The sequence below is a fragment of the Microtus ochrogaster genome, chromosome 5, assembly GCF_000317375.1.
Source record: "Microtus ochrogaster isolate Prairie Vole_2 chromosome 5, MicOch1.0, whole genome shotgun sequence".
Lineage (NCBI taxonomy): Eukaryota > Metazoa > Chordata > Mammalia > Rodentia > Cricetidae > Microtus > Microtus ochrogaster.
The window spans coordinates 49,613,005-49,625,352 of NC_022012.1; the positions used below are offsets into that span (position 1 = coordinate 49,613,005).

At 40.2% G+C, this 12,348-nt stretch overlaps 1 protein-coding gene across 1 annotated transcript in view; it reads right to left on the minus strand.

The window, feature by feature from the left end:
• Positions 1 to 1,667: 1,667 nt before the first annotated feature.
• Positions 1,668 to 12,348, minus strand: part of Etfa (electron transfer flavoprotein subunit alpha) — a 60,917-nt gene continuing 50,236 nt past the window's right edge. The window contains exons 10-12 of the mRNA XM_005347391.2: positions 8,367 to 8,432; positions 5,248 to 5,328; positions 1,668 to 1,924 (exon numbers count right to left, since the gene is read on the minus strand). Of these exons, the coding sequence (XP_005347448.1) occupies positions 1,886 to 1,924; positions 5,248 to 5,328; positions 8,367 to 8,432 (186 nt within the window). The 3' untranslated portion in view covers positions 1,668 to 1,885. The remainder of the gene's footprint in view (positions 1,925 to 5,247; positions 5,329 to 8,366; positions 8,433 to 12,348) is intronic.

The following is a 12,348-nucleotide window of genomic DNA, read 5'->3' on the forward strand; positions in this document are numbered from 1 at the left end:
TCACACGAACATACAGATACACACACTGTGCCAGTCACATGAACATACAGATACACACACTGTGAACTCTAGGTGTAGAGTTGGCTGCGGTACCTAGGTTTGTACATTCAATGGTATCTGGAGAAATCGGTCATTTCTCAGAACTTATCAGTCTGGTAAGTAACATAACTATGCTAAATGCTACGGTGAGGATGACAATGACCTGTGTCCAGTAAATTCTGGTTCAAGCACAAGAGGAATCAGTGGGAGAAAGGATAATCAGTTCAAGTCAGAAGATGCTACCTGAGGTGCTCCTTCTAACCAGTATATCTCAATGGGGGTCCCACTACAGAAATCATATCTGCCATTGCTCCTGCCCCTGCAAGAGATGAGGGGTAACTGGATAAGCCCCTAAGAAAGTACCCCAAAGACAGGAAGATACAGTTATCACTTCATGAGGTGACTGACTGAAGAAGCCATGAATGCCCAGGAAATTCACTATAGTTTTCTCTCCTCTGCAACCCACTAGGTCAACCTGGGCAACCAGGGGTACAGCTCTGGCATTCTAGGATCCCATGGTACCAACGTGTTCAAGTCTTGTAAAGAGACATTACTTTACTGCAGCCCACTCACCTCACTAGAAGGCTAAAATGCCACAGCTTCCAAAAGCACTTTGCAGCAAGCAGGGTGACCACAAGTCAACATAGGCTGTTAGGCAGCAGAGGCAGGGCCAGGCTGGCCACATGGGGTCTGGAGGACCGGGTGCCCTTCCCTCACCGCTCACTTCCTATCTCTTCCTTATGGTGCTGCATGCTCAACACAAGGTGCAACCTCAGCTGGCAGTTCTTATTCTACTCTGCAGATGACTCATGTGGCCCCAGATACCTGCCTATGGCTTCCTGCAGGCCTGGCATGGCCTCGCTCACCTCTGACTGGTGCTCCTGGTGCAGCAGAACCCTAGGGCGGGAGAATGCAAGTGATGGCCACATGTACGGATGATGTAGGAGCCTGGTTGTTTTTCTCCACACAAGGAAAATACCAGGAGAGAAAAGCAAAGGGCAGAGTATTTTCTGAGCAGAATTTTAAACATTCATAGTGGTACCAAGCTATCTGTATAAAAAGTTATATTGTTTCACAGCTGTCCTTCCTTCTTGGCTCCCCATCCTTTGCAGACACAAAGTCTGATAAACTGATGAGCCCCTACCTGAAATGGGCAACTTTTGAGTTAAAAAAATGAAAACACTTTCAGCATGGCCAGGCTTAAGTCAGGTCAACTTTGTCACATTAGCTATGTTTTTCTGAAAACCAGAATACTTCTGGAACATTTATGCTTTGTGGTCAAGCTTCTGTAGTTCTGAATTTGCCACTACAGCTGCTATCTTCTGGGATATGCCATTCAACAATTATATTAGGGTGACCAGGCTAGAGGAATTTTACTCTTGCCTAAAACAGAGAGCACCTGTGAATAAGACAAGTGAAGAAGCAAGTGATGTTGATGATTTGGTCTATGTAGCCCTGGTTGGCTGGAACTTGCTATGTGGACTAGGCTGGCTTTGGGTGCACAGAGATCCATCTCCTTCTGTGGTGCTGTGATTAAAGGTGAATGCAACCATACCTGGCTAGAAGTGCATTTTATTCCCTTTCTTCAAATTCTTCTTTGTTTAAGAAGTTAGGCATGTTTCTAATAGCAATTTTAAAGGATGACAAAACTTTATTATATATTTTATTACAGAATTAGAAAATGTCAAAAATAATTGTTTAGGACCACAAAAAATTAAAAAGGAATATAATAATTGATTCATCAAAAGGCATTCTAGTTGCTGTTAGCATATTTTCTTTCCTCATATTATAAATTTCTATTATTTCAGCTGAATACTTTTGACAGTTTCCTTGACATGATTTTGATTTATTTTTTCTTCAGTATTTCTGTCATTTCAGGAACCACCTGCAAAACAAACAAGCAAACAAAAAACTGAAACAGTAATTAACATCTTAAGTCCTACCTGAAACAAGGCCATAGTGCTTGGGGAGGCCATGGAGGCTAAAATCATGACAAATCTTCATTCAGCAACAAGTGCCATCCAGGCACACACATTCCTTGCTTGCTCGCTCTTTCCTCCCACCCCTAGTGAGATAGCAAACCCTCTGGGGTTAAGCTCATCAGGAACACAGGCTGTCACGGTTTAGAGCCAACTTCTGTCCAGATGCCTTTTGACACAATCACAAACTTAGACATCACTAAAAATACTTAGTAGGAGGTTAAGTTCTTCTCTTTGGGGCTGAGAGCATCAAGACTTCTTTACCTTCATATTTCCCCAGCGTCCTTCCTTCCTTCACCGTGCACCTGCCTCTCCCTCAAGCCTGCACACCACTGTCACTGCTCAGAACTGTCAGACTACTCTAGCACTTGCTCTTTCATTTTTTTTTTGTGTGTGTATGTGGGTTTTTTTCCATTTGTTTGTTTGTTTATTGTTTTTTGAGACAGGGTTTCTCTGTGTAATTGCTCTGGCTGTCCTGGAACATGCTCTGTTGACCAGGCTGGCCTCGACCTCAAAAAGATCCTCCTGCCTCTACTTCCCAAGTGCTAGGATTAAAGGCTTGTACTACCACCACCAGGTGACTCTTTTATTCTTTCATTGTACACTTCATAAACGTTCTGTTGGCTTTCTCAACATTTGTTACTATTACGTGGTACATTCCAATGAACTGAATTCAGTATCATTGCCTTTCACTAAAATCAAGATTGTGTGCCTGTGCTGTGGCTGGTTAACAGACAACAGACCACAGCAAGCGCGAATGACTGGGCTGACACCCATTCTAAAACACAATTAACTGCAACCCTTGGCCCTGTCAGGTCAGTGGCTGCAACTAGAGTGCAACGTTTGGACAGCAGAGGAGAGCGGACAGTGAGACTGTGATGCCGCACAGAAATTCTCAGCACCAGCCGGGCCGCCTGTGTAAAATATCAATTACCTAGTCTTTCAAAGGGCTGTGAGCTGCCCTAGCTCACAGAGATCTCCACTGACCGCTCTACTGATGAATGCAGCCTCTCAATTATTTAAGAGAGCTACATTTCCACAAGGTGGAAATAATGCGTTCCTACAAAATTTATTAAGGAAATTGTCGACATGTTGTTTCTTCCGAATGTCACTTTGTCTCCAACCTATTAAAAGGCCTGTGTTTACCACGGAGCCAGCAGGCATTCGCTCAGGGCAGCTCTAAGTGCTGGCACCACTTCCCCTGGTTTTCCTCAGTGGAGGTACCACGAGCTCAGAGCTCATGCCAGTCACAGGGATGACATATTCTTCGAGCCTCACACAGGACCAGTCACAGGGATGACATGTTCTTCGAGCCTCACACAGGATCAGTCACAGGGATGACATGTTCTTCGAGCCTCACACAGGACCAGTGTGTTTCATGAAAAACATGCCAGAGCACAACATCTTTCCCCAGGAGACCAAAAACTTAGAATATATAAAGTTCACCCTACAAAATGTCCCCTAGCCAACTACCCACAGAAGAGTCAAGGGATTTTCTCTTGCCATCACTAAACCAACAACAGACTTCACAAGGAGTCTATATGACCCAGTAAGGGGAAGTGCTAAATGTAAAGGCCTGGGCATATTGAAAGACCTGAATTCTTATTTTTAATATCCTTTAGACATTGCAGAGGCAGCCAGCCCTACTCAGGAAGAGCAAATCAGAGGAGTCTTGAATTTAAAAAGACAGCAGTCTACTGCTATAAACACATAATGAACATCTTCCCCTTAGAGTGGAGACATCTCTGGGCATGGGATTTCTCTTCAGTGTGATGAAAATGTCCTGGAATTAAGTGATGGCTGCACAGTTCTATGCGTAAACTAAAAATCAACAAACTGACATGGAGTTTTTGGATCAATTCTGTTACTAGAAATATACTCTAAACGTCTTCATCTTATACCAGATGTAGGAGAATGACAGAAACAGTAACACATGCTCCAAATTTAGGAGTTTTCAAGAAAGAAGAGACCATTGTAACCTACGAAAATTTAGAACATCATTCTAGAAGAGAAAAGGAATCTGGTTAAAAGAGAGAGAGGGGAGGAGAGAGAGAGAGAGAGAGCGCCAATGGAGATAAACACTGTAGGTTCAAGTGGTAACAGAGAGTGTAACGGCTGTGGTGGGAAGACAGGTGGCATAACAAATCCACCCATGCCAACACTATGGTCTCTTCAATAAAGGGTGCAGGGCAAATGGACATACACATGGAAAGAATGAAGGTGGGCCCCTATCAAACACCATATACAAAAATGTATTCAAAACAGATAAATAACTATAACCATGAAGTTGTTAGAAGAAAACCTAAGTGTGAATCTTCATTACTTTAGGTTGGCCATTGACTCTCAGATACAATAACAAAAGCACAAGCAATGAAAGGAGATGATAAACAGACTGGACTTCATAAAAATTAGAAGTATTTGTACATCTAAAGAAATTATCAAAAAAGTCAGAATAAAGTTGGGCACGGTGCTATCATCTTTTATCCCAGCACTTGGAAAGGAGAGGCAGTCAGATCTTGAGTTCAAGCCCAGCTTGGTCTACATAGCAAGTTCCAGGCCATCCAGGTCTACAAAGTTTGCTTCAAAAAACAAACAAATGAACAAAAGCAAACAAACAAATAAATAAATGCAAACAAAACCCTTTACTGAATGATAAGTATTTGGAAACCATATTTGTTAACAACTTTGTATTGAGACTATGCAAAGAACCCAACAATAGGGTAAGAATGCTCACAAATGTGCTTAAAAATGGGGGAAAAACATGTCTTCTTTAAACCTGTCACATGAGAAAGCTCTTAATTTTCAAAGTCAATAAACAGAACATTCTTGTTGAGCCATCTGAACAGGACTTCAGTGCCAACTCTTCCCTGAAAAGCCCTCATACCCTCAGCAATCCCTGAATGAAGAGCTTGATGCTCATTTCTGTAGTGTATATATCAAATATGATCCGAGATTCTACCTATGGTGTCACTTTACACTATGCTGATTCAGTGTGTGATATACCAAGGGTCCTGTGGATATTTTATAATCTGGATTTCTTCAAAAGAAAAAAAAACTGTGTTGTACAGTAACATCACAAAGCTGTTAGATTTTAAATATGACAAAATTATGTAATAAATTAATAGCATATATACAGATGCACAACACATTTTTGTCTATCATTTTATCTTTGACAAAACACACTGGATGGCAATGCTAGTGACAGCAATCCCTTTCAAGACTAGCTTACCTTAAACAAATCTGCAACTATCCCATAATCTGCCACTTGGAAAATTGGAGCTTCTGGGTCCTTGTTAATAGCCACAATTGTCTGTGAAGTGAAAACAGCACACTGATTGGTGGTTCTGTTTTTAAGTTTCTTCTTACAATGCACTAACAGTGTTTAAATATCTGTCAAGACTAATTTGGAGTTTCTATGCCAACACTGTATACACAAAAAGGTTTTGGGTAGTACTGTAGTAAAATAGCTACCACTATCAAAATATCACCACTTAGTACAGTAAAATATCATCATGTGGCCCATCTTGAGTAAAGAGTTTAAAATTATTATCCCCTTAAATTTTTTTCTTAAGAAAAAAAGGTTTGATTTTTAGATAAAATAGTAACTAATCCATACCCCAAATCACAGTGTTTGCAAACTTTTGTTTCTATTCTGTTCTACTTGTTATTTATCCTGGATCTGTTCTGAGTATAAAAAGCTATCTTGTCACCGGGCGGTGGTGGCACACGCCTTTAATCCCAGCACTCGGGAGGCAGAGGCAGGCAGATCTCTGGGAGTTCGAGGCCAGCCTGGTCTACAAGAGCTAGTTCCAGGACAGGCACCAAAGCTACAGAGAAACCCTGTCTCAAAAAAAAAAAAAAAAAAAAAAAAAAAGCTATCTTGTCAACCTGCTATTAAAGAACTTAAAAAAAATTAAAAAGTCCTTATGTATGCAGCAAATACAATAAAACAAGTTACTGGGTCTCCTATAAAAAGTGTCAAAGATTAGCCTTACCTCCTACAGATACATTCTTAAATATGAAAGTTGTGGCAGTTACTTAAAGAGCAGAGAGAATTGTTTGGTATTTCCCATAGTTTCAAACACCATTATAATTAAGTAAAGTTAGAGCTCTGACTCAAGTGTAAAATTATTTTAATGGACAGTGAATTATAATAATTCAGATCTCTAAAGGTAAAGATAAATTTCTAACTACCTGTCACTGTATCTTGAGAAATCCACTGGTATTATTCTGATGTAGTCTGGCCTAAAATAAAGGCTTCAGAACATGTCTAATTCCCCTACAGGGCCCCTGAAATGGACAGTTGAACATGTCAGAGTAACTGGGACTGGAGCTCAGTGTGGCCTTGATGTTGTCAGCTCAGGGACAGTACATGAGCTTCACATGTGAGTCTCAAATCCAGACTTGCGAGGACAAACATGCCTCACAGGGCCCAGACTTCACTGATGCTCCTCTTCTGGGAAAGTGTATCCTGCTTCGCAGCTAGAAGCAGAGATTTATTTAATTGATGACGGTTAACGATTCTCCTGGAGGCCACCTAGTCAAACATTTGACAGTTTAATCATCTGAAAGCTTTTTCGTCCCACTACATAAAAGTTACTTTAAAAGAGTGAGCACATAACTATAGGCTAGGAACCACAATGATATTAAAAAGAGAGTGGAATGGATATACTTTTCTGGATTACTAAAATAATATTCTTAAATTATCAACTGTAAAACTGCTATGATAAAGTATTGTTTGCTCTTTGTAAATTCAAGCTTTTCCTCCTCCTGTTTTAAACACACACATTGTATTCAACCTTATCACTACATATATAGTTCAGCATATTAACTAACTTGCTATAATAATCAATTCACTATACTATCATGCTAAATAAAAAACTGCAGTTCAATGCAATTATCAGATTTAGGCCATTCAAACAAGAATTTTACAAAAACTATCAATAGAAATCATTGGCTCCCCACAAAAGACAGAGATAACAGTAGCTGTAGTTGAAATATTTTTTTCCTTCAACTTATTTTCCTTTTTTTTTTTTTTTAAATGGATCAAGGTCTTTAAAGCAGGCTAGCCTTGAACTTCTGTTTTTCTGCCTTAGCCTCCATGGTGTGGGATTGAAGGTGTGCGTCACCACATCTGATGGATTACCTTTTATTCATTTAATCATCTAATTATATATCTGTGGACTGGGTAAAAGGATGCACCATTGAAGTTTATTCACAGATTATTCCCTAACTGTGGTCTCTGTATTTCAGCTGTTCCTGGCTTGCTCAGACTTACGCTATCAAGTCTGTTTTGCTTCCCTCAGCAACTAGTCCTGTTGCCAGGTGAGGGGAATTTTCACCAGGATCTTCTTGGCACACATAATCGTTTATTTTGGAGGAGTATTTTAAACACATCTGAATTGGTCTAGCTAAAAATATATATATTCTAAGGCTTCTGGTATTAGAGAGGTCGTGTGTGTTTTGTGTGTGCGTGTGTGTGAGCATTAATGCATAAGTCACATTTTCCCCACTGGCACTGCTGTTTTCAGAGCTTAGTAAAGAAACCTGCCAGCCAACTGTGAAATATGACTGGGTCTGAACCAATTCATTTAGAAGCTACAAAGAGATAGTGCATGTATTTCTTCAAGTTAGAACTTAAGCCTGTTAAAAGTTTTATTATCTTTTATACCCAGCTTCCATCTGAATGGATAAATGCAGGGTTTCAGATGCATTTCTGCCTTCATGAAAGATAAGTTCATAATTCAAACTGTACATTATTATGCATGAGTTAATATGTCATACTCTGAAATATATGTTCATAGTTATTCCAGAGGCCTTCCAAATGCAGTTCAAGTAGTAAGTTAAAATCAAGTGTTTTGACTACACAGCACAACTTTGACAATTTCAAAGGTATTAAGATTGCCCAATACTCTAACCCAACTGTGTCAGTCACACACTGCTAGCAACCCAGAAGAGGGTGGTTCTGATGGGCACCAAGCGAAGATGACAAGAGATTCAGGGACCAGAACCTTATTAAGTTGCTTCAGTCTCACATCTTCTACCCATAGATTGTCAGAGCTGAAATGGATACTGGTAATTACCTAACACCCACATTTGGGAAACAAAGAAACTGAGGCACAAGCAGATAGGGCTCAGCACACAGTAAGCTTAGCTTAGGTTTACCTGTGCCTTGTGATGAGCCACCCCTCCCCACTAACAGTACACTTCAGACAGGGCATAGCAGCTTCAATCTCTCAGTTCCCAGATCTATGTTAATGCAAAGTGTTCAAGTTCACACTCTAACTGTATGTATACAGAAATGTGAAAGCTTTTTCTTTTAATACTCTAATTAGTGCACACTATTACCTTGCTGTCCTTCATCCCAGCCAAATGTTGGATGGCTCCAGATATTCCAACAGCAATATAAAGTTCCTGAAACAAGAGACCACATTATTAATATGCATTTATATTATAGAACATTTTTGAGGCAGAGTCTCAGGTGTCTCAGGCTGTCTCAAACTCACTATCTAGTTGGGGATGACTTTGAAATTCTGATCCTCTTGCCTCTTCTTCCCAAGTGCTGCTGATATTACAGTCATCCATCACCACACCTAGTTTATGGAGTCCTGTTCTTGAACCTAGAGCCTCGTGTATGCTAGGTTAGCACTCTGCCAACTATGTGCTACATCTCCAGCCCTATAAAATACTTCATAAAGTGTATACCATTAGTAACTTAAATCTTAGGCAAAAGATATGCAAAATGGATTATCCAACATGTAACACTTAAGTCATGCTTTTCTTCTCCAACTTTTATATCACAGTTCTCTTTTTCTAGTGAGTTCCTATAGTAGTGGTGGTATAAAAATACATAGACAAACACATACTGAACATTTACAATGCACCAAACTGCTCAGCATCTCACAGCAACCATCCCAGTTTCATACTGGCACCTATGGCACTCACTTTGGTATAACTGGGCAACTCACATATGTTGTATCTACCCATTCACAACATGCACACATTGTAATATTAACATATACAAACATATTAAAATATATTTTTTGCTTGTTTGCCTTCTCACAAAAGGATATTTGTGAAAATGATAATTAGGATCTACTTATTAAATTTCCTATTTATAAAAGCCAGAAATACAAATTAGTGTGAAGAGGTTCTAAGCATGCCTGTGTTCACAGACAGATGGACGAACAGATGCAGAATAAAAAAAATAACACACTTCTTGAAAGTATTGGTGTGGCTTTCAGAACCCAACACGAGGGCTCCCACATGGGTGTTTCTGAGTGATAAATGTCATCTGCACATCTTCTAGACCCTCTACCCCCAAATATTAGAAGGAAATCATAGCCAACTACTGTTCTCTCTCTCCCCTTATCTAAAAATTTTAAAGTACCAATGTTTGAAAATTAAAAGTACCATCATGGAAGAGTGATTTAACAAGCACTTAATTACAAGAGCTCAGCTGCTCCAGTTTGCCTAGTAGATATAATTAAAACTTCAACTGAGAACCTTTTCCCACCCATAAGCTGGCATGCCCTGGCTTGGGAGGGAGGGGCATTGACCACGTACACTACTTTTGGATGAGTAACAAGGAGAAAGCACTGGAGGTGGCTCTGCCATGCTTACTTCTGTTACAAGGCAGACACTTCAAAGCCACTGGCAGTGTCAAGTGGTCTCACCTTGTTTTTTCTATTGCTTATGATTTAGTTTAACAATTGTCCATTGTATCAGAGAGCATTTCAGTTAGGATAGGAGTAATATGGTCCTCCAGTGTTGTGATATTTCATAAAATCTAGGTGTATAGGACATAGATAGGTCACTTTCCTTCCTGGGGGTCTTAGTCTACGGGTGCTTTTCCAGAAGCTTCCAGGATACTCCCAAGAATAGCCAGAACTGAATACCATGGGAAGAGAGCGCCTTCAGCTCTGATGCAGCCCCTCTAGCATGTTGGCAGCATAACCACAGATCTTCTCTTTAAGAGCATAAAGTGTCCAACTGCTTCCAGAACAGCACAGTGCCTCAATACCGTAACCTTGAGGCAGTTTTGTCTCCATGGTGAGTTAATCAAGTTAAAAGGAGCTGACCTTGTTTTCTGAACCAGCTGTACTAGTCTTTTCCCTAATTACAAGGAGACCATTACAATGAGTTGGGAAGAAAACTACAGTGTCAGTGTGCTATGGGAGGTGTGCCTCCTTTACTCAAGCCTGCCGATAGTGAGAGCTATTTGCCTAAAGATTTTGTGTCTTGGGATGAGAGGTCTACCACAGAAAGTAAAGATGAGCAGCTAATACATGTTCTGTCCTGAGTACACCAGTAATTACACAGCTGGATTGCAGCATGTTACCACACCCAGCTGATGTAATCATGTTAAAAGAAATTATTCAGACGAAAGTGTCTCACTAGTTATTCTTCCTGATCACTCTTCTATGTAGATTCTCAAAGAACACACTGGAAAAGATCAATAGTACTATAAATGAGTTTTCCTGACATACATGTCTGCATTAAAATTCAACACATCTTAAAAGCTCCATTTTAGCATGAAATGCTAACAAAATGCTAGTTCACTCTGGCAGTAAATACAAGCATAATATAAGTATGTCTACCTTGAGCTTCTGCCTCTTTTGAATGAATCCCATTGCCTTTTACCATAAATGTACCAAGGAGACAACAGAATGTTGACCAAAGCCAATTCAAGGCAGGTGCTTCAGGCTATCTATGACCACCAACATCAACAACCTAAGGGATCCTGACCAATGGGACTTCATTTTGTTGTCTAAACACACTGAAATAAGACCTTGGGAGAGAGAGTTGGGGATCTGGGCTGCACTGAGGCCTATGGCTCTCAGGCAGGAAGAGAAATAGTCTTTTTCCTTTTAAAAAACATGTTCAGGCAATTAGACTAATATACTAGGATGCTTCCTCTGGCTTTAGAAAGCATTTTTCTGTATTTCAACAATAATAATTAGTATGTACAAAATTCTACAGATGCTAATTTATGGAGCACTTTAGTTACTGCTTCACAGCACAAAACAATCCCTGCCCTAAGGCACTTTCCTTCTAAATCAGTGAAATAACTGGGAGAGAAAATGAGAGATGTTGGAGGGGAGAACAGCAATTAAGGATTCAAAACGAGATGGGATTAGAGACAGAAACAGATACTGGAAGAAGGAGGTGGCATCTTGAAGCTAATCCTAGGGGGGCTGTAGTAAATGTAGGAAGAGAAAAGGAAAAGGGAGGGCGAGAGGGGAAAAAGAGAATGAAGGAGAGAGGGAAGGAAAGGGGGACAGAGAGGGGGAGACAACAAGAACATAAACACAAAACCAGACCCACCATATTGGTAGCAATTTGGGTTGTTTACCCTGCAGGGAAGAAGTAAAGTCACGAGATAGAAGGACCAAAGTGATGTGTGTGAGAGAGATGGCACCAATAAACATGACCCAAAGAAAGCACTAATTCTTTTATTTTTCTCAAATGCCAAACAAAAACTAAAACAAAAACACTACACCTGTAGGTCCATGCAAAAAACTCAGGGGCTGAGGATTCACAATGGACTGTAAGCGAAAAACCAAGTCTCAGCTGCTACTCACAGATGTGCACAGAAGAGCACTGTTGGGGTCAAAAACCCAGGCTCTGGAGACTGTTCAGACCAGAACCAATTATTAACCTCCCAAAACTAGTATCATAACAATTCCCAATTCTTAGGATTATTGCTGAGGTTTCCATCTTTAGCACAGTATCTGGTTTCCCAAGAAACTAACGTACCATCTCTTAGTCTGAAATCTGTTCAAACCTTAATTCTCTAATCTCACTGGTGATCTGAGTGGAGTACCCTAGGGTGACCTCAGGACTACCATGTACAGTTAAACAGGTGTACACTGAGAAACTCTGGAGAAAGGTACCACTTATGCCAGTCACTAATAATCTACACTTTTATTACAATAATTTTCCAACAGATGGCAGCACAGGAACTTGAGAAAAGGGTACTTTATAATTAAAAGGAGCAGCCAAAATGCCCTGTGATGCAAATAATAAAATATGCAAGTGTACCAGAACAAGAAAGAGTTCAGTGGTGATGGTTAGCTGATTTTTCTCTACTTTGTGTGCATATGTGTGTACTGCACAGCCTAGAGGCTAATAACGGGTGTCTTCTTCAGTCTTTCTCCACTTTATTTTATGAGACAGGGTCTCTCACTGAACTTGAAGCTCAATTTCAATGTGGTTGGGCTGGTTGGCTGGCAAACCCCAAGGATCATCCTATCTCCACCTCCTCAGCATGACATTATAGGTATGCAATGTTTCACATGGCTTATTTTGTGTTATATTATATTTTAAA